The following is a 22,588-nucleotide window of genomic DNA, read 5'->3' as shown; positions in this document are numbered from 1 at the left end:
ATATATAGAGCAACAATCACTACAATACCAGGTTAGCCATTTTGAGTGTACCCATGAGTTTACCAGTCATTTGCCAAGGTCAGAGGTTCAGATATTCTATGGCTGTTCTAGTCATTCTCTTTCTATGGTGCTATACAAATAAAGTTTGGTTGTATTTGAAGGAGAAGAACTGGCCGGCACTCCTCATCCTGGTCATCATCGTGCTGACGGTGTGTGGAAACATCCTGGTCATCCTAGCTGTCTCATTGGAGAAAAAGCTTCAGAATGCCACCAACTTCTTCCTGAGGTCTCTGGCTGTGGCCGACATTCTGGTGGGGATACTAGTGATGCCTATATCCCTCATCAACATACTCTATGGTGAGTAGAACTACACTGTGCATAACTCCCACTGGTCGTGGCTGGTGGGGATACTGGCCATACAATGTGGTATGTGTAAACGGTCTTGAGTTTGGCTCTGTGGTCTCAGTTTCTTAGACAGGGTGTGTATTTTTTGTGGTTAGTGCTCTGTGTGGTCTGTTTAAACTTTCTCTGTGTATCTAGAATTGTTGGTGCTATCTGGTCTGTGTAAACGGTCTCTGCATCTGTCTCTCTCTCTCTCTCTCTCTGTGTCTCTAGCTCTGTCTCTTTCTCTGTGAGACTGAGTGCATTGAGAACCGTTAGTGGTCTGTGTAAACTGAATCTCTGTCTTAGAGTACAATAGTGCATCTTAGTTAGCAGTGGAGGCTGGTGACTTGAACATTTTAGGAGGATGAGAGACCCACAGTATAGGTGCGGAACACACGGAGATGACAAAGCGTGTTTCAAAAATCTTCAAAGACTAAGTATTTTAACCGAAAGCATTTAATGAAGACATTTATAGTACAATATTATAGGGAATGGGAATGAGAGGGCTACTTACACAGTGTTGGGAAGGGATCACAACAGTGATTGAATGGGGGTATGAGGCATGATTTGAGGTGTTCAGAGGCTTGACTTCAGAGCAGGACAGGGGTTGAGGTGTTCAGAGGCTTCAGTGCAGGACAGGCTCATCGTGGATGGATGGTTTTGGGGAAGAGCTCAACTCTTCCACTGAAGGAAAGACAGTATTTGACTGGGAAGACAAAAAAATAACACCACAATACACTACATAGCTAGACAAAAGAGCTAAGAATGAGTTAGTCCAAGCAAGAAGTAAAATAATTTATGTGCAATAATGTGATTGTGTTTGTGTGTGTGTGATTTACTCTACATACAGTAATGAGAGAAAATTGATAGGGGTACTCATAGTGCTTGGAGAGGAAACAGTGGATGAGTGGGCACATGAGACATGGCTTCAGTGGAGTGGTTATCACCTCTAAATCAGGGAATAGGAAGGGACTTACAGTAGCTGTAATAAAACATGAACTCACATCTATCATGTTGATTGATTATATCCAGTTAAAAGTATAGGCAGCCGAGTCAGCCCAAGTTTGAATATAAACCACATTTGATCACATTCTCTCCTGACACAAAAATTTACTATAAATACATAACTTTACCAATTTGTTTACCCTGACCAGATGGACAGGGCACATAGGCTGTATGCAATTGCTATTATTAGTAGCCTACAGTTGATCAGACTGAAAAATTGTCTTGTTTTCATCCCATACAGCATTTCCGATCTCTAACGTTTGGGTGTAGGCTAGGCCGCTGCGACATTCAAGTAATCAGTTTTTGCTTGTCTGTCCGAACTGATTATGTGTTATCTCCTTTGCTAAATTAATACTGACCGAAAGTGGAAAGCATACTTGAGCACGCTTGAGAAAATGTAGGTGCGTCAACCTCTCTCTTTAATCTAACTTTTAACCTGTTAGGGCTAGGGGGCAGTATTGACACGGCTGGATAAAAAACATACCCGATTTAATCTGGTTACCACTCCTACCCAGTAACTAGAATATGCATATACTTATTACATATGGATAGAAAACACGCTAAAGTTTCTAAAACTGTTTGAATGGTGTCTGTGAGTATAACAGAACTCAAATGGCAGGTCAAAACCTGAGAGATTCCTTTACAGGAAGTGGCCTGTCTGACCATTTCTTGAACTTCTTTTCCATCTCTATCTTTTACTAAGGATCTCTGCTCTAACGTGACACTTCCTACGTCGTCCATAGGCGCTCAGAGCCCGGGAAAAAACAGAATGTCGTCATCCCAGCCCCAGGCTGAAACACATTATCGCCTTTCTCAAGTGGCCGATCAAGGGACTCTGGGCTTAGGCGCGTGACCCGACCGCCACGCCTTTGTGATTTTTTTCCTCTGTTTGCCGAAAAGGAGATTCCCTGTCGGAATATTATCGCTTTTCTACGAGAAAAATGGCGTAAAAATTTATTTTAAACAGCGGTTGACATGCTTCGAAGTACGGTAATGGAATATTTAGAATTTTTTTGTCACGAATTGCGCCATGCGCACGACCCTTCTTTACCATTTCGGATAGTGTCTGGAACGCACAAACAAAACGCCGCTATTCGGATATAACGATGGATTATTTTGGACCAAACCAACATTTGTTATTGAAGTAGCAGTCCTGGGAGTGCGTTCTGACGAAGACAACAAAAGGTAATCAAACTTTTATAATAGTAAATATGATTATGGTGAGTGCTAAACTTGCCGGGTGTCTAAATAGCTAGCCCGTGATGCCTGGGCTATGTACTTAGAATATTGCAAAATGTGCTTTCACCAAAAAGCTATTTTAAAATCGGACATATCGAGTGCATAGAGGAGGTCTGTATCTATAATTCTTAAAATAATTGTTATGCTTTTTGTGAACGTTTATCGTGAGTAATTTAGTAAAATGTTAGCGAATTCCCCGGAAGTTTGCGGGGGGTAGCTGTCTGAACGTCACATGCTAATGTAAAAAGCTGGTTTTTGATATAAATATGAACTTGATTGAACAAAACATGCATGTATTGTATAACATAATGTCCTAGGGTTGTCATCTGATGAAGATCATCAAAGGTGAGTGCTGCATTTAGCTGTCTTCTGGGTTTTGGTGACATTATATGCTAGCTTGAAAAATGGGTGTCTGATTATTTCTGGCTTGTTACTCTGCTGACATAATCTAATGTTTTGCTTTCGTTGTAAAGCCTTTTTGAAATCGGACATTGTGGTTAGATTAACGAGAGTCTTGTCTTTAAATAGCTGTAAAATAGTCATATGTTTGAGAAATTGAAGTAATAGGATTTTTAAGGTTTTGAAAATCGCGCCACAGGCTTCAAGTGGCTGTTGCGTAGGTGGGACGAATTCGTCCCGCCTAGCCCATAGAGGTTAAAGACAAGACTCTCGTTAATTTAACCACACTGTCCGATTTCAAAAAGGCTTTACAACGAAAGCAAAACATTAGATTATGTCAGCAGAGTACCCAGCCAGAAATAATCAGACACCCATTTTTCAAGCTAGCATATAATGTCACAAAAACACAGAAGACAGCTAAATGCAGCACTAACCTTTGATGATCTTCATCAGATGACACACCTAGGACATTATGTTATACAATACATGCATGTTTTGTTCAATCAAGTTCATATTTATATCAAAAACAAGCTTTTTACATTAGCATGTGACGTTCAGAACTAGCATACCCCCCGCAAACCTCCGGTGAATTTACTAAATTACTCATGATAAACGTTCACAAAAAACATAATTATTTTAAGAATTATAGATACAGAACTCCTTTGTGCAATCGAGGTGTCCGATTTTAAAATAGCTTTTCGGTGAAAGCACATTTTGCAATATTCTGAGTAGATAGCCCAGCCATCACGGCTAGCCATTTAGACACCCACCAAGTTTAGCCCTGACCAAACTCCGATTTACTATTACAAAAGTTTGATTACCTTTGATGTTCTTCGTCAGAATGCACTCCCAGGACTGCTACTTCAATAACAAATGTTGGTTTGGTCCAAAATAATCCATCGTTATATCCAAATAGCGGCATTTTGTTCGTGCGTTCAAGACACTATCCGAAGTGTAAATAAGGGTCACGAGCATGGCGCAATTCGTGACAAAAAAATTCTAAATATTCCATTACCGTACTTCGAAGCATGTCAACCGCTGTTTAAAATCCCTTTTTATGCAATTTTTCTCGTAAAAAAGCAATAATATTCCGACAGGGAATCTGCGTTTATGTAAACAGAGGAAAAAAAACAAAGCATGGGGTCGACGCGGGCACGCGCCTGAGTCTCACAGTACTGTAACCAGCCACTACCCAAACGCGTTACTTTTTTTCAGTCAGAGCCTGCAAAGCCACGATTCAGCTTTTTGCCGCCTTCTGAGAGCCCATGGGAGCCGTAGGAAGTGTCAGGTAACAGCAGAGATCCTTTGTAATGGATAGAGATAATCAAGAAGGGGAAGAAATTGTCAGACAGGCCACTTCCTGCATGGAATCTTCTCAGGTTTTGGCCTGCCATATGACTTCTGTTATACTCACAGACACCATTCAAACAGTTTTAGAAACTTTGGAGTGTTTTCTATCCAAAGCTAATAATTATATGCATATTCTACTTTCTGGGCAGGAGTAATAATCAGATTAAATCGGGTACGTTTTTTATCCAGCCGTGTCAATACTGCCCCCTAGCCCTAACAGGTTAACCTCAATACATCTAGACGTTCTGCTAGCGGAACACCTGCTCCAATAGCCAATGATGGGCGTGGCGCGAATTACAAATTCCTCAAAAATACAAAAACTTCAATTTTTCAAACATATGACTATTTTACACCATTTTAAAGACAAGACTCTCCTTTATCTAACCACACTGTCCGATTTCAAAAAGGCTTTACAACGAAAGCAAAACATTAGATTATGTCAGCAGAGTACCCAGCTAGAAATAATCAGACACCCATTTTTCAAGCTACCATATAATGTCACATAAATCCAAACCACAGCTAAATGCAGCACTAACCTTTGATCTTCATCAGATGACACCCCTAGGACATTATGTTATACAATACATGCATGTTTTGTTCAATCAAGTTCATATTTATATCAAAAAACAGCTTTTTACATTAGCATGTGACGTTCAGAACTAGCATACCCCCCGCAAACTTCCGGTGAATTTACTAAATTACTCACGATAAACGTTCACAAAAAACATAACAATTATTTTAAGAATTATAGATACAGAACTCCTCTATGCAATCGTTATGTCAGATTTTAAAATAGCTTTTCGGCGAAAGCCCATTTTGCAATATTCTCAGTAGATAGCCCGGCATCACAGGGCTAGCTATTTAGACACCCAGCAAGTTTAGCACTCACCAAAGTCAGATTTACTATAAGAAAAATGTTATTACCTTTGCTGTTCTTCGTCAGAATGCACTCCCAGGACTTCTACTTCAATAACAAATGTTGGTTTGGTACCAAATAATCCATTGTTATATCCAAATAGCGGCGTTTTGTTTGTGCGTTCAAGACACTATCCGAATGGTAAAGAAGGGTGACGAGCACGACGCATTTCGTGACAAAAAAATTCTAAATATTCCATTACCGTACTTCGAAGCATGTCAACCGCTGTTTAAAATCAATTTTTATGCCATTTTTCTCGTAAAAAAAGCGATAATATTCCGACCGGGAATCTGCGTTTAGGTAAAAAGACAAAAGAAAATAAAGCATGGGGTCGACTCGTGCACGCGCCTAAGCCCATTGTCCTCTGATCGGCCACTTACCAAAGGCGATAATGTGTTTCAGCCAGAGGCTGCCTCGATATCATTCAGCTTTTTCCCGGGCTCTGAGAGCCTATGGGAGCCGTAGGAAGTGTCACGTTATATCAAAGATCCTCAGTCTTCAATAAAAAGAGCCAAGATGAAACACAACTTGTCAGACAGGCCACTTCCTGCATGGAATCTTCTCAGGTTTTGGCCTGCCATATGAGTTCTGTTATACTCACAGACACCATTCAAACAGTTTCAGAAACTTTAGGGTGTTTTCTATCCAAAGACAATAATTATATGCATATTCTAGTTACTGGGCAGGAGTAGTAACCAGATTAAATCGGGTACGTTTTTTATCCGGCCATGTCAATACTGCCCCCTAGCCCTAACAGGTTAAAGAGAGGACAAATCAGTGTTAGATCTTCTGATGACGACTGATGTTCCATGCTAAATCTTTCATCTAAGGTTGTATGAGAGTATGGTTAACATGTGAGTGTGCATAATGTAAACAGAACTTAAGAGATAATGCGAGATTAAAAGGAAGGAACATTTAGTGTATTTCAGACTGAAAAACCCATTAAAGCCATCATTGAGACCGCCTCTGGAAAAGCATAATGTAAACCCAACACTGTTGCCTTAATGTAAACTCAAACTTGTGCTAAGAGAGGAGAGGTCCTACAATTGGAAAAGGCATACATGGTTATACAGTATTTTTATTTTTATTTTATTTATTTCACCTTTATTTAACCAGGTAGGCAAGTTGAGAACAAGTTCTCATTTACAATTGCGACCTGGCCAAGATAAAGCAAAGCAGTTCGACAACATACAAAAACACAGAGTTACACATGGAGTAAAACAACATACAATCAATGATACAGTAGACAAAAATAAGACTATATACAATGTGAGCAAATGATGTGAGATAAGGGAGGTAAAGGCAAAAAAGGCCATGGTGGCAAAGTAAATAAAGTATAGCAAGTAAAACACTGGAATGGTAGATTTATAATTTGAAGAAAGTTCAAAGTTAAAATATAAATAATATGGTGCAAAGGAGCAAAATAATAAATAAAATAAATAAATACAAGGGGAAGCGTTAGTAGTTTGGGCTAAATTATAGATGGGCTATGTACAGGTGCAGTGATCTGGGAGCTGCTCTGATAGCTGGTGCTTAAAGCTAGTGAGGGAGATGAGTGTTTCCAGTTTCAGAGAATTTTGTAGTTCGTTCCAGTCACTGGCAGCAGAGAACTGGAAGGAGAGACGACCAAAGGAGGAGTTGGCTTTAGGGGTGACCAGAGAGATATACCTGCTGGAGCGCGTGCTACAGGTGGGTGCTGCTATGGTGACCAGTGAGCGGAGATAAGGGGGGACTTTACCTAGCAGGGTCTTGTAGATGACCTGGAGCCAATGTGTTTGGCGACGATTATGAAGCGAAGGCCAGCCAACGAGAGCGAACAGGTCGCAGTGGTGGGTAGTATATGGGGCTTTGGTGACAAAACGGATGGCACTGTGATAGACTGCATCCAGCTTGTTGAGTAGGGTATTGGAGGCTATTTTGTAAATGACATCGCCGAAGTCGAGGATTGGTAGGATGGTCAGTTTTATGAGGGTATGTTTGGCAGCATGAGTGAAGGATGCTTTGTTGCGAAATAGGAAGCCAATTCTAGATTTAAATTTGGATTGGAGATGATTGATGTGAGTCTGGAAGGAGAGTTTACAGTCTAACCAGACACCTAGGTATTTGTAGTTGTCCACAAATTCTAAGTCAGAACCGTCCAGAGAAGTGATGCTGGACAGGCGGGCAGGTGCAGGCAGCGATCGGTTGAAGAGCATGCATTTAGTTTTACTTGTATTTAGGAGCAGTTGGAGACCACGGAAGGAGAGTTGTATGGCATTGAAGCTCGTCTGGAGGGTTGTTAACACAGTGTCCAAAGAAGGGCCAGAAGTATACAGAATGGTGTCGTCTGCATAGAGGTGGATCAGAGATTCACCAGCAGCAAGAGCGACATCATTGATGTATACAGAGAAAAGAGTTGGCCCAAGAATTTAACCCTGTGGTACCCCCATAGAGACTGCCAGAGGTCCGGACAGCAGGCCCTCCGATTTGACACACTGAACTCTATCAGAGAAGTAGTTGGTGAACCAGGCGACGCAATCGTTTGAGAAACCAAGGCTACTGAGTCTGCCGATGAGGATGTAACATACATATAACATAAGACATTGTACAGAAATAAGAGCAGACAGTAGACTGCTACAGAGCGGCGCAGCTCAGCATAGCCGGAATTCATAGCAAAATCGGCAGTGTATCAAATACTTGTTCTCCCCACTGTATACACAGTATACTGTGTATACATGTATACACATTATATATATATACATATATACACACACACAGTGGGGGGGGGGGGAAAGTATTTGATCCCCTGCTGATTTTGTACGTTTGCCCACTGATAAAGAAAGGATCAGTCTATAATTTTAATGGTAGGTTTATTTGAACAGTGAGAGACAGAATAACAACAAAAATATCCAGAAAAACGCATGTCAAAAATGTTATAAATTCATTTGCATTTTAATGAGGGAAATGAGTAAGTCTAACCCCCCCCCCCCTTAAAAGATTTAGATGCACTATTGTAAAGTGGTTGTTCCACTGGATATTATAAGGTGAATGCACCAATTTGTAAGTCGCTCTGGATAAGAGCGTCTGCTAAATGTCTTAAATGTAAATGTAAGTATTTGACCCCCTCTCAATCAGAAAGATTTCTGGCACCCAGGTGTCTTTTATACAGGTAACGAGCTGAGATTAGGAGCACACTCTTAAAGGGAGTGCTCCTAACCGCAGCTTGTTACCTGTAAAGAAGACACATGTCCACAGAAGCAATCAATCAATCAGATTCCAAACTCTCCACCATGTCCAAGACCAAAGAGCTCTCCAAGGATGTCAGGGACAAGATTGTAGACCTACACAAGGCTGGAATGGGCTACAAGACCATCGCCAAGCAGCTTGGTGAGAAGGTGACAACATTTGGTGCAATTTTTCGCAAATGGAAGAAACACAAAAGAACTGTCAATTTCCCTCGGCCTGGGGCTCCATGCAAGATCTCACCTCGTGCGGTTGCAATGATCATGAGAACGGTGAGGAATCAGCCCAGAACTACACGGGAGGATCTTGTCAATGATCTCAAGGCAGCTGGGACCATTGTCACCAAGAAAAGAATTGGTAACACACTACGCCGTGAAGGGCTGAAATCCTGCAGCGCCCGCAAGGTCCCCCTGCTCAAGAATACATATACATGCCCGTCTGAAGTTTGCCAATGAACATCTGAATGATTCAGAGGACAACTGGTGAAAGTGTTGTGGTTAGATGAGACCAAAATGGAGCTCTTTGGCATCAACTCAACTCAACCGTGTTTGGAGGAGGAGGAATGCTGCCTATGACCCCAAGAACACCATCTCCACCGTCAAACATGGAGGTGGAAACATTATGCTTTGGGGGTGTTTTTCTGCTAAGGGGACAGGACAATGTGCTGTCAAATCTTGGTTGAGAACCTCCTTCCCTCAGCCAGGGCATTGAAAATGGGTCGTGGATGGGTATTCCAGCATGACAATGACCCAAAACACACGGCCAAGGCAACAAAGGAGTAGCTCAACAAGAAGCACATTAAGGTCCTGGAGTGTCCTAGCCAGTCTCCAGACCTTAATCCCATAGAAAATCTGTGGAGGGAGAAGAAGGTTCGAGTTGCCAAACGTCAGCCTCGAAACCTTAATGACTTGGAGAAGATCTGCAAAGAGGAGTGGGACAAAATCCCTCCTGAGATGTGTGCAAACCTGGTGGCCAACTACAAGAAACGTCTGATCTCTGTGATTGCGAACAAGGGTTTTGCCACCAAGTACTAAGTCATGTTTTGCAGAGGGGAAAATACTTATTTCCCTCATTAAAATGGAAATCATTTTATAACATTTTTGACATGCGTTTTTCAGGATTTTTTGGTTGTTATTCTGTCTCTCACTGTTCATATAAACCTACCATTAAAATTATAGACTGATCATTTCTTTGTAAGTGGGCAAACGTACAAAATCATCAGGGGATCAAATACTTTTTTCCCCCCACTGTATACACACTCCAGACTCCGACATTGCTCATCCGAATATTTCTATATTTCTTAATTACATTCTTTAACTTTAGATTGGTGTGTATTGTTGTGTACTGTTAGATATTACTGCACTGTTGTAGCTACGAACACAAGCATTTTGCTACACTCACAATAACATCTGCTAAATAGTATGTGTAAGCAACCAATAACATTTGATTTGATTAAGGTCCAAGGTGATAACCTTAACTTTAAATCTGAGGAATAAAGGTTAACTTAAAATGAGGCTATACGTCTGTGAATATATTTTTTATTTATTTGTATTTGTATAAAAATAAAAAAATCTACCCATTTTCTCCCCAATTTCATGGTATCCAACTAGTAACTACAATCTTGTCTCATCGCTGCAACTCCCGTACGGACTCGGGAGAGGTGAAGGTCGAGAGCCGTGCGTCCTCCGAAACACAACCCAGCCAAACAGCACTGCTTCTTGACACAATGCCTGCTTAACCCGGAAGCCAGCTGCACCAATGTGTCAGAGGAAATACCGTGCACCTGGCGACTGTGTCAGCGTGCACTGCGCCCGGCCCGCCACAGGAGTCGCTAGAGCGCGATGGGACAAGAACATCCCCAGTGCCTTAGACCACTGCGCCACTCAGGAGGCCCACTTCTGTGAATATATACTTAGTAATAGAAAGACCCAGTAATGTTTAGCCGACGACAAATGCCATCCGAGTAGAAAAAGATATCGGGCTGCTCGACTGCTGGACAGCACATGAAGCGGCCCATAGAATTTGGGCCAAGCACGATGATGGTAGATATGAGTCACGCTCAGATAAAATGATTAGCAGAGATGCTTTGCAAACACACAATGTACAAGTATACATTGTAACGCACATTAACTTACCTTAACTTATGTTACAGCGAGAATGAAAGATGACAGAACTCATTCATAGATAACTGTAAGAATGCATGTTTTATCACTTAACGGGCAATCTGGGATGAACCAAGAGCAGTAATCCCACCACTACTAAACTACTACCTGGGGAGAAACCGCAGAAAGTGACCACTTAATGTAAAAGATAGCTAGTAAAACAGTAAAACCTGATAACCCATTTACTCCCCAAAAGGGAAATGCACCAGCCAATACATGCATCACAATAAATACACAGTAAAACAACACAAGGACACTAAAAGCAGCAGTCCTGTGAAATGCTTTCGTCACCTTGTAGAGTCCATGCCCTAATGAATTGAGGCTGTTCTGAGGGCAAAAGAGGGGGGTGCAACTCAATATTAGGAAGGTGTTCCTAATGTTTGGTATACTCATTCTCTGTGTGTCATGTGGTGTGTGTGTGTTGGTGGGGGTGCTGTGTGTGTGTGCATGCAGGTGGCATGGGCACAGACTTGGGCATATTATTTGTCACTCTAGGCCTAATCAGTTGGGCTATTGAATAGTAACCCTGCTTTTTGTTCATTATCATACAATCCCAATTATTCTTACCACCCCTGGTGTGTGTGTGTGTGTGTGGCTCCCAGTTCTGCATAAAACATCAATTATGTTAACAATATGACCCTCTGATTTGAAATATATTGGTTTAACATGCTGTACTTTTTAATTCTGCACAGGCTAATTAGCATGTTATTATGTATTTAATTTGCATAAAATAGTATACAACTTGTTTCAAATTTTTACAAACTCTGTTTTACATAAAACATGAAGATGTGTTAATAACATCACCTTACCTTAAATTATGGGTTACTATGTATTCAGTACTGCCTCACTTGCATATTAAGTGCATACTTTGCAAAATATTGCATATTCATTTCATACTACTTTAATTTGAATAATCTCTGTGTTCCACATCAGCCCTGAAAATGTCATAACTACAGTGCCTTCGGAAAGTATTCAGACCCCTTTTTCCACATTGTTAGGTTACAGCCTTATTCTAAAATTGATTAAATCGTTTTTTTCCCTCATCAATCTACACACAATAACCTATAATGACAGAGCAAAAACAGGTTCAGAATTTGGGGCTAATTAATATAAAGTATTCAGACCCTTTACTCAGTACATGGTTGAAGCACCTTTGGCAGCGATTACAGCCTTGAGTCTTCTTGGGTATACAAGCTTGGCACACCTGTATTTGGGGAGTTTCTCATTCTTCTCTGCAGATCCTCTCAAGCTCTCTCAGGTTGGATTGGGAGTGTCGCTGCATAGCTATTTTCAGGTCTCTGCAGAGATGTTCAATCGGCTCTGGCTAGGCCACTCAAGGACATTCAGAGACTTGTCCCGAAGCCACTCCTACGTTGTCTTGGATGTGAGCTTAGGGTCATGGTCCTTTTGAAAGGTGAACCTTTGTGCCAGTCTGAGGTCCTGAGCGCTCTGGAGCAGGTTTTCATCAAGGATCTCTCTGTACTTTGCTCTGTTCATCTTTGCCTCGATCCTGACTAGTCTCCCAGTCCCTGCTGCTTTAAAACATCCCCACAGCATGATGCTGCCACCACCATGCTTCACCGTGCCAGGTTTCCTCCAGAAGTGACGCTTGGCATTCCAGCCAACGAGTTCAATCTTGGTTTCATCAAAACCAGAGAATCTTGTTTCTCATGTTCTGAGAGTCTATGTGCCTTTTGGCAAACTCCAAGTGGGCTGTCATGTGCCTTTTACTGAGGAGTGCCTTCCATCTGGTCACTTTACCATAAAGGCCTGAATTGTGGAGTGCTACAGAGATGGTTGTCCTTCTGGAAGGTTCTCCCATCTCCACAGAGGAACTCTAGAGCTCTGTCAGAGTGACCATCGGGTTCTTGGTCACCTCCCTGACCAAGGCTCTTCTCTCCGATTGCTCAGTTTAGCTGGGCGGGCCAGCTCTAGGAAGAGTCTTGTTGGTTCCAAACTTCTTCCATTTAAGAATGATGGAGTCCACTGTGTTCTTGGGGACCTTCAATGCTGCAGAAATGTTTTCGTACCATTCCCCAGATCTGTACCTCAAAGCAATCCTGTCTCGGAGCTCTAAGGACAATTCCTTCGATCTAATGGCTTGGTTTTTGCTCTGACATGCACTGTCAACTGTTGGTCCTTATATAGACAGGTGTATTTATTTCCAAATCATGTCCAATCAATTGAATTTACCACAGGTGGACTCCAATCAAGTTGTAGAAATATCTCAAGTATGATCAATGGAAACAGGATGTACCTGAGCTCAATTTCGAGTCTCATAGCAAAGTGTCTGAATACTTATGTAAATAAGGAATTTCTGTTTTTTATTTTTAATACATTTCTAAAAACCTGTTTTCGTTTTGTCATTATCGGGTATTGTGTTTAGATTGCTGAGTAATTCGTTTTTGTTTTAATCCATTTCAGAATAAGGCCGTAAAGTAAAAAAAATGTGGAAAAAGTCAAAGGGTCTGAATATTTTCCGAAGGCACTGTATCTAACCTGACTTTCTCTCCCCCCCTCTCCTCTTCCAGACTATGCGTGGCCCCTGCCCAGTGCATTGTGTCCTATCTGGATCTACCTGGATGTCCTTTTCTCTACAGCCAGTATAATGCACTTGTGTGCTATATCTCTGGATCGATACGTGGCCATAAGAAATCCTATAGAGCACAGCCGTTTCAACTCCAGAACTAAAGCTATGATGAAGATAGCAGCTGTATGGACCATATCTATAGGTAGGTAAGGGGATATATGGGTGCATGCGTCACACCCACACACACGCACACACACGCACAGAGTACTCCTTTAGGAAATGTTGATGAATAGAGGCAGAAGGAGACTTTGTTATTTCCTCTTTTTCTGCCTACTCATCTAGACCTCCTGGCTGTTTAGCTCTTTATCCCTCCATCTCTCTCTCCCTCCCTCTCTCGTTGTAAAGCATGGTGGTATTCCAAAACTGTGTGAGACTGACACAGACATGATTCTCTCTCCTTCTCTCTCTATGAGGATGGATAGATAAGTAAAGTCAATGGGTCTGGTAGACAGCCAGATGACAGGGTGAAAGGTCAGGTTGTGTGTGTGCCTCAGTGTCTCTGTTTGTGTGCGTGCGTGTATGTGTGTTAAACAGATGACATGGTCCAAGGTAGTCCAATCGCGAAATTCGAAGTATGATGGATGAACGTCTATTTTTGATGCTATAATTCCGCGTGGTTACAGGGTTAATTCCGCGTGGTTACAGGCTTAAAACCGAAACAACTCAAAGGTTAACAGTTCAGGCATTAATTCCGAGTGGTTAAGGTTAGAGCTATGGTTTGGGCAAGGCTTAAAACAAAATAAATAAAAACAACACGCTGCTTCCATCATCCATCAAGTATTCTCACGGCTTAACAGGGAATTGTGAACTGTGGTTGGCAGCGATTACAGTCTTGAGTCTTCTTCGATATGATGCTACAAGCTTGGCGCACCTGTATTTGGGAAGGTTCTCCCATTTTTCTCTGCAGATCCTCTCAAGCTCTGTCAGGCTGCACAGCTATTTTCAGGTCTCTCCAGAGAAGTTCAATCGGGTTCCAAGTCCGGGTTCTGGCTGGGCTACTCAAGGACATTCAGAGACTTGTTCCGAAGCCACTCCTACGTTGTCTTGGCTGTGTGCTTAGGGACATTGTCCTGTTGGAAGGTGAACCTTCGCCCCAGTCTGAGGTCCTGAGTGCACTGGAGCAGGTTTTCATCAAGGATCTCTCTGTACTTTGCTCTGTTCATATTTCCCTTGATCCTGACTAGTTTCCCAGACCCGCTGCGGAAAAACATCCCCACAGCATGATGCTGCCACCACCTTGCTTCACAGTAGGGATGATGCCAGGTTTCTTCCAGACGTGTCGCTTGGCATTCAGGTCAAAGAGTTTAATCTTGGTTTCATCAGACCTGAGAATCTTGTTTCTCATGGTCTGAGAGTCCTTTAGGTGCCTTTTGGCTAATTCCAAGCAGGCTGTCATGCGCCTTATGTTGAGGAGTGGCTTCCGTCTGGCCACTCTACCATAATGCCCTGATTGGTGATTGGAGTGCTGCAGAGATGGTTGTCCTTCTGGAAGGTTCTCCCATGTCCACTGAGGAGCTTATGAGCTCTGTCAGAGTGACCGTCAGGTTCTTGGTCACCTCCCTGACCAAGGCCCGATTGCTCAGTTTGGCAGGACGGCCAGCTCTAGGAAGAGTCTTGGTGGTTCCAAACTTATTCCATTGAAGAATGAGGTCACTGTGTTCTTGGGGACCGTCAATGCTGCAGAACATTTTTGGTACACTTTCCCAGATCTGTGCCTCAACCCAATCCTGTCTTGGAGCTCTACACACAATTCCTTCAACCTCATGGCTTGGTTTTTGTAACGGAACAAAATGCGGAAAAAGTCAAGGGGTCTGAGTACTTTCCAAATTCATGCAATTTCTTGACTGTGTCAAGCTCATTAATAATCACAGAAATTAAAGCTAAAATGCACATATTGACGGACCTCATTGAAGACTGAATACAGCCCCTGGGGGAAAAATAAGTTTGACACACCTGGATTAGAGGGATGCGTGGAATTACTATTTTATCTGTCTTTGTCTATCTGTTAGTCTGTCTCTCACTTCTCTCGCTCAACCCTCTGTATTCTTCTTTCATCCTTCTCTCTACATTTAATTAAAGCTTATTAGGTCTGCACAACAAAAACAGTCTTGATCCCACTCCTCTCTTTATTTCCTTCTCTCATCCCTATTTTCTCTCTCTTTCTATTTTTTCATCCATACCTTTCCTAGTCATCGGCCTCCACAACAAGGACAATTTCTTCATGTCTCTCCTCGCCACATCTTTCTATTTATCTCTCTCCTTCTCTAAGGAGTGTCCATGCCTATAACAGTAATCAGCATCCACAACAAGGACAACGTCTTCATCTGTCTCTCCTTTTCTTTCTCTTATCCCTATCTTCTTTCTCTCCCCTCCCTACTTTTCTCCTATCTCATCCCTCTCTTTCTTTCTCTCCCTCTATCTTAGGAGTGTCCAAGCCTATCCCGGTCATCAGCCTTTACAAGGACAATGTCTTTAACTGTCTCTCTCTAATCTCTCTCTCTTCTTCTCTAATCACTCTCTCTTTCTCTCTCTCCTTCTACTAGGAGTGTCAATGCCTATCCCGGTCATAGGCCTCCATAACAAGGACAAGGTGTTTGTTGACGGAAGTTGTGTCCTCAACGAGGAGCACTTCATGCTGATTGGCTCGTTCGTGGCCTTCTTCATCCCATTGGTCATCATGGTGGTGTCCTACTACCTAACCGTACAGGTCTGTCAGAGAATGTTTTAATTGGATAGCCATTTGATGTTCTGTCTTTTGATTGGCTAGCCATGTATTTGTCCCGCCTCTGATTGAATCTCATTGGTCTGTCAGAGAGGAAATATAACACAGGCCCAACATTGTTGGCTACAACCACTAAGATGGCGTTGGCATGTTTTGATTTGCTCCCTTTTTGATAGGAATGGAAATGTGTCTTTGGCTTAAAAGACATGTGGCTCATACACATAGCAAACACAGACATAAGACATAAGAACAGTAGGACAAAATTAGACCGCTGTAATATCACATCCTGTCTGTCTTTCTCCAGGTCCTCCAGCGCCAGGCAACCGTCTTCCTCTACGAGGTGAAGACTCCCTCCCATCAGCCACTACACCCGCCGCCCACTCCCTCAAACCACCGATCCCCGGCCCCAAACTTCCAAGTCCCACCCATAAACATTGAGGCTCCTCCTCCTAGCAGACAAGGGAGTCTGAGCTGCCAGAAAGGGGCAGAGTATGTCCGGCAGACCAGCCTCCTAAACATCTCCCCCTCAGAGTACATTAGCATAATTCCAAGTTCCGAGGTGGCATCCCAGCTGAGCTCGCCGACGGGGCATGATCCACGGGACAGTATCGGGAGACGGGGGATGATGCAGGCCATCAAGAACGAGAGGCGGGCCTCCAAGGTGAGGACCAACTTTACACAACTATGATCTTCTTTTCTATTTTCGTCTCCTTCGCTTCTCGTCTCTTCCATTTCATTATTTTCCATTCTGTTCTATTGCATTCCATAACTGTTTATACTCCACACTAATCTTGTTCTATGTTGTCTATTCTACTCTGTTCTATGTTCTAGGTTCTAAGGATTGTGTTCTCTAATCTGTTCTATATTCTCTGTCCTATTCTCTAGGTGCTGGGGATTGTGTTCTTCCTCTTCCTGATCATGTGGTGTCCTTTCTTCATTACCAATGTCACATACGTCCTCTGCCAGGGTTCATGCAATGAGCCGCTATTAGCCGAGCTCCTCAACGTCTTTGTATGGGTGGGATATATATCCTCCGGAGTTAACCCTTTAGTGTATACCTTGTTTAATAAGACATATAGAAGGGCATTTTCCAGCTATATACGTTGTCAGTATAACACAGGGCCAAACGCCGGAGTTAGTAGTAAGTCGCTTGCAATTACGACGATGCCGTGTACGTCACATGCCATCGTGCCCATATTTGGACATAATGGTGGGAATGGGAAGATGGGAAGTATGGACCAGAATAGTAACTGTCGGAATGGTGGTGGAGGGGGCCGGGTAGATGGGAATGGGATGATCAGAGGGATGGAACCTGACGACTCCACAGATGGCAGGATGGGGATGGAGATGGAATGTCCCGGGATAATGTCGGAATTAAAACCCCGAATGTCGGAGCTGAAGCTTTCCGTCGACAGCTTCTGCCACGCCCAGGTGGAGCGCACCAGCAGCGTTTGATTGGTTAATTGAATTACGCCAGCGCTGCGTCACATTGGGTGACGATGGATGGACAGAATGGACATATTTTGTGATGCGTGCAAGAGAGGGGGACAATACTGGGTTTGTCTTATAGAGAGACAGTGGACACATCCACAGAGCACAGGGCCAAGGAGGAACCATAGAGATACAAAAAAACGCATCTCTTATCTGTACAATGGGAAGCCCTCAGTGACACTGTCCATGTTAAAGGTGGCATTGTGGCGCAAGAGCCTTCTATCCAACTCTATGGGAAGGACTCATCTTGACCTGGATGTAATAGAAAAGTACTGCTTCAATCTAGAAACCCACAGAAGAAGAAGCCATGAACAAGGCTGAACAGAGACTCAAGACTTAAAATATACCCAAACTCAACTGTATTATGGATTTTAGTAACAGTTCAGCACCATGTTATAACTGGTTAGGACACTACATAAGAACAGGTCTGAATCGAGCTCTGCAGGCGTGTATAAAAAGGCCAATAATAGTTAATAGGTAGACTAGTAATGTTGAATGGAGAGAGGAATATAACTGAACACAATATAGCCCCAGTGATAGTGTCACAGCTCCACCTTGTGGTGCATGAAATAAATCATTTTAAAGAGGGTCGGTGAATGAAGGGATTGGAAACGCTGTGTACAGTGGATCTCTCTCACACATCATAATGTATTACCTCACTCAGATTCACACAGCATTCTTTGAGAAGATCCGAAAACAGTCAATTTAAGGATGAACAGCAATGCAGGTCCCGAAGGGCTGCAGTGTGTGCATGCCTTTGTCTCACACAGCCAACCTAACTTCACAAGACGATAATCCCCCTTCTGTCATCTTTACAACCATAGCTATGACCATAACTCAACCATAACCATAGTCTATAACCCTATCATAGAACAAACCAAATGTACAGTATGTTAGTAATCCTTCAGGCCTATACAGTATATCCCACTCTGACCTACAACCCATATTATTCCTACAACCCATAATCAAACGCTGCAACAACCACAACCAAAACACCAGAGCACCTGAATGAATATATATATGACAACCTCTGACCCCTCTACACAGGTCAAAGTTCAAAGGTCAAAAACATATCAACTCACTCACTATGTCAAGTTCTCTCTTACATAAGGAAGATCGAACAGAAGGCCTAAGCGATCCCTAGTAATTTTGGAGCTTTTATCAGACAAAATGATAACGTTGAAAAGACGTTGAAAATAAGAATTTTGGGTTGCTACAGGCCCATTGACGTGTCTGACAAAAACATTAAACTAAAAGAATGAAAAGTACTGCAGAGAGGACAGGCGCCTGATCCGAAATCAGTTTGCGTTTCGATTGAGGAGCGAAGTCAAGAGGTATCCTAAACAATTTATTTTAAGCTGTATATGTTAGCCATAACTGTGTGTGTGTAGAATATAGCTGTTTCTGGTGCAGGGCATTAGTGCTTCTTGCTAGCACTGAGCTTCCCCTTCTCAGCGTTAGCAAGCCACGCTAATGCTGGGTTTATGACATCTCTTAACTATGAGCATACAACTGGGAAAAATCCAGTTGAACCCCCCTCCCACTCGTAATTACTAGTGGGATACTCATCTATCATCCCTGTGCCCACAACATCTCCCACATGCTGAGCTCTGTTGTCACCTACTAAGGAAATTACCTTGATAACAGCATTTGTAGCAGTTAAATGCAAATAGAAAACATAATGTATTCTATATATATGGTTTTTGAATACTGTAATTTGTTTACGAGCATGATAGCTGTACTTTTAGTTTATGGTTGACGCAGCTTGTTTACCATTCGCCAATCGGCATTCTCAATGAGTTCAAAGCATGAAAATGCACACAACTTGTTGCTCCCAGTTTACAGTACAAGTTTCCCACTTGTCATAAATGCAGCATAATGCCCTGGTCCATAGCTAAATATATTTTGTGTTATTATTCCATTCCATTACAATCAATCAATCACCGGTTTTCATACCATTTACTTGTGAATGTTTGTCAATGACACTTCTCATGTTTTGACAATTTCAATCATCCACAAGACAGTGTTGTTTTTTTCTGTGTGATGCTGCTATTTATTTATTATTAAAATGTAATTCTAATCTGTGCACAAAGTCTCCCTTCTGCTTGATGGATGGGTGGATGGATGGAGCCTACCGTTACGCTTTCCTGATGTCAGCATCAAGGACAGCAACAGACAGATTTCAGATAAATCTAAGCATAAACAACTGTTTGTGGCTATGAACATTAGTTAAAGGATAGTTATAGACCATGTGCATGCTATTATAAAATTGTTTGTAGTGTCATTGAGTGAAGTCTCCCTTTTGAATTATTGTTTGTTTGATTGACGCCAGACTAAACTTGTTAGTGCCTTTGAAAGTTAGTTACACTATGTTTATTTTATAAGGGTCCCACAATATAGGCAGTGTGTGTTCTCATATAGGAGAAAATTGTTCATGCAATGATTCATTATCGACGTGACAATGGGCTAGGAACAGAGGAGGCCTCTGCACTTCGCTGGAAGAGCCCGAAGAGAGCAGCATTGTTCCAATTCCAATCCTTCACAGTCCAGCCCTATGTTCCAAATATGAGGCATTAGCGCCACTGTGTGGCGATGTAAAGGAACAACGACCTATAGCAGCATACTAAAGCAAGGGCAGGCATTTATGGGCGGGACTTAGGGGGCCTGGCCCGCCCTAATTCCTCCTTGCCCCTTCAAATAAAATATTGAAATATTGATTTACTTGACATAGAAGCGCCCTGACAGAAAGAAGCGTGTGAAACCCTATTTCTCAGTATGTTTAGACCATGTATCTGATACTATCTGAAAAAATAGAGTATGGATTGTCATACAAATTGCTCATGTCTAAATAAAATCATTCAAAATACTTCACCAGAGAGAATGCCTTAGCCACAGAGGATCATTAGCTTCTTTAAAAAAAATAGCTGTAAATTGTTTCAAATCACAAGCCCACAATTTGGGCAGTGCATGTGGCAATAAGCCTAGTGATTATTGAGTTGCATCTGTCAGTGAAAAGCATCTAAAATATGTGTGAAGATAATACGTTTTAAGTATAATTTAACATGTTGAGACAAGAAGAAGGGGAAGGAGTGTGGCTAATAGGGTTCAATATTTTCCCAGTATTTTAGAAACCTTCCATCCCCAGAATAAATCACTTTTCTCCCAGGTAACCCTGTATTTCCCACCAAAATCAGATTGTCATTCTAAAGCATATAAAGCATATAAATATGTCTGGATTTGATTAGAGCTTTGATCAGTGTGAAAAATCAAGCCTGATGCTACATGAGCCTGATGAGCCCTACATTAAAGACATTTTATGATCCCAAACCCCAAAAATCCCAAATGATGGTGTTGTTATCCAATAGGCCTACATAGCCTATGATATACAGTGCCTTCAGAATTTATTCAGACCCCTTGACTTTTTCCTCATTTTGTTACATTACAGCCTTATTCTAAAATGGATTACATTTTTTTTTTATCCTCAGTAATCTACCCCATAATGACACAGCGAAAATAGGTTTTTAGAAATATTTGCAAATTTATAAAAATAATTAAAACAGAAATACCTTTACATAAGTATTCAGACCTTTTGCTATGAGACTCAAAATTGAGCTTAGGTGCATCCTGTTTCCATTGATCACCCTTGAGATGTATCTACAACTTGATTGGAGTCCACCTGTGGTAAATTCAATTGATTGGACATGATTTGGAAAGGCACACACCTGTCTATATAAGTTCCCACAGTTGATAGTGCATGTCAGAGCAAAAACAAAGCCATGAGGTCGAAGGAATTGTGTAGAACTCCGAGACAGAATTGTGTCGAGGCACAGATCTGGGGAAGGGTACCAAAAAATGTCTGCAGCATTGGGCAGACCTATTTTGACTTCCGGTTTGGAGCGAGCAGTCGCACTACGCTTCGCGCCACAGGTAATATTACACTTCACTACATTACAACGGCTTGATTTGTTTGATCTGAGCAATTCTTCTTAGCTAGCTACATAGCCGTCTTTGTATCAAAGATAATTGTGTAGTTTAGAGTAAATATCGAGGCTAGCTATCTTCGTCCTCCTAACGTAGTCCTCCTAACGTAGTCAACACTGCTAGCTGCTAGCTAGCTAGCTAGTCATCACTGCTAGCTTGCCAACTTCTACCGACTAGCAGCACTGTAGAAACGATTACATTACAACGTAACGACTTGATTAGTGTGGTGTTAGTGTTAGTTAGCCAGCTACATAGTTGTCTTTGCTGTCTCTGTATCTAAGATAATTGTGTAGTTTGAGTAATTATCGAGGTGAGCTAGCCAGCCGCGACGCGGCGCCAGACTTAGTCAACACACCTAGTCATCATTAACCCACTGCTAGCTAGCCAACCGTTACCGACTAGCAGCGCTGTAGATACTAATACTTTACAACGGAACGATTTGACTAGTGCAGTGTTAGCTAGCTAGCTACTTAGTTGTCTTTGTCATTGCTTGATAATTGTGTAGTTTAGTAATTACCGAGTTCAGCTAGCCAGCCATCGAGGTTAGCTAGCCAGCTATTTCCGTCCCCCGCGACAACATTTTTCCTAACCCAGCCAACTATTACCGACGAGCAGCATTGTAGAAACTAAATACATTACAAGGAACGTCTTGATTAGTGTTATGTTAGCTAGCTAGCTACAAAGTTGCTTTGTTTCATGACAAGGTGTAGTACTGAAACTATCGAGGTTACCTTGACAGCTACACATTCAAAGTCAACAACGCAGCCACTGCTAGCTAGCCTACTCCACCAGCCAGCAGTACTGTATCATTTTTTGTCATTTTTAGTCAATAAGATTTTTGCAACGTAAGCTTAACTTTCTGAACATTCGAGACGTGTAGTCCACTTGTCATTCCAATCTCCTTTGCATTAGCGTAGCCTCTTCTGTAGCTTGTCTACTATGTGTCTGTCTATCCCTGTTCTCTCCCCTCTGCACAGGCCACACAAACGCTCCACACCGCGTGGCCGCTGCCACTCTAACCTGGTGGTCCCAGCGCGCACGACCCACGTGGAGTTCCAGGTCTCCGGCAGCCTCTGGAACTGCCGGTCTGCGGCCAACAAGGCTGAGTTCATCTCAGCCTATGCTAC

At 42.3% G+C, this 22,588-nt stretch overlaps 1 protein-coding gene across 4 annotated transcripts in view; it reads left to right on the top strand.

Annotated features, from left to right (window-relative positions):
- htr2cl1 (5-hydroxytryptamine (serotonin) receptor 2C, G protein-coupled-like 1) overlaps positions 1–19,572 on the top strand; it is a 204,473-nt gene extending 184,901 nt beyond the window's left edge. For all 4 annotated transcript variants that reach the window (XM_014207393.3, XM_014207392.3, XM_082977561.1 and 1 more), the window contains 5 exons: positions 162–357; positions 13,209–13,409; positions 15,811–15,974; positions 16,294–16,650; positions 16,875–19,572. In XM_014207393.3, coding sequence (XP_014062868.1) covers positions 162–357; positions 13,209–13,409; positions 15,811–15,974; positions 16,294–16,650; positions 16,875–17,444 — 1,488 coding nt within the window. In that variant the 3' untranslated portion in view covers positions 17,445–19,572. The remainder of the gene's footprint in view (positions 1–161; positions 358–13,208; positions 13,410–15,810; positions 15,975–16,293; positions 16,651–16,874) is intronic.
- Positions 19,573–22,588: the final 3,016 nt, after the last annotated feature.

The sequence above is a fragment of the Salmo salar genome, chromosome 07 (assembly GCF_965601325.2).
Source record: "Salmo salar chromosome 07, fSalSal1, whole genome shotgun sequence".
Classification (NCBI taxonomy): Eukaryota; Metazoa; Chordata; class Actinopteri; order Salmoniformes; family Salmonidae; genus Salmo; species Salmo salar.
This window is presented reverse-complemented; position numbering and strand designations above follow the sequence as displayed.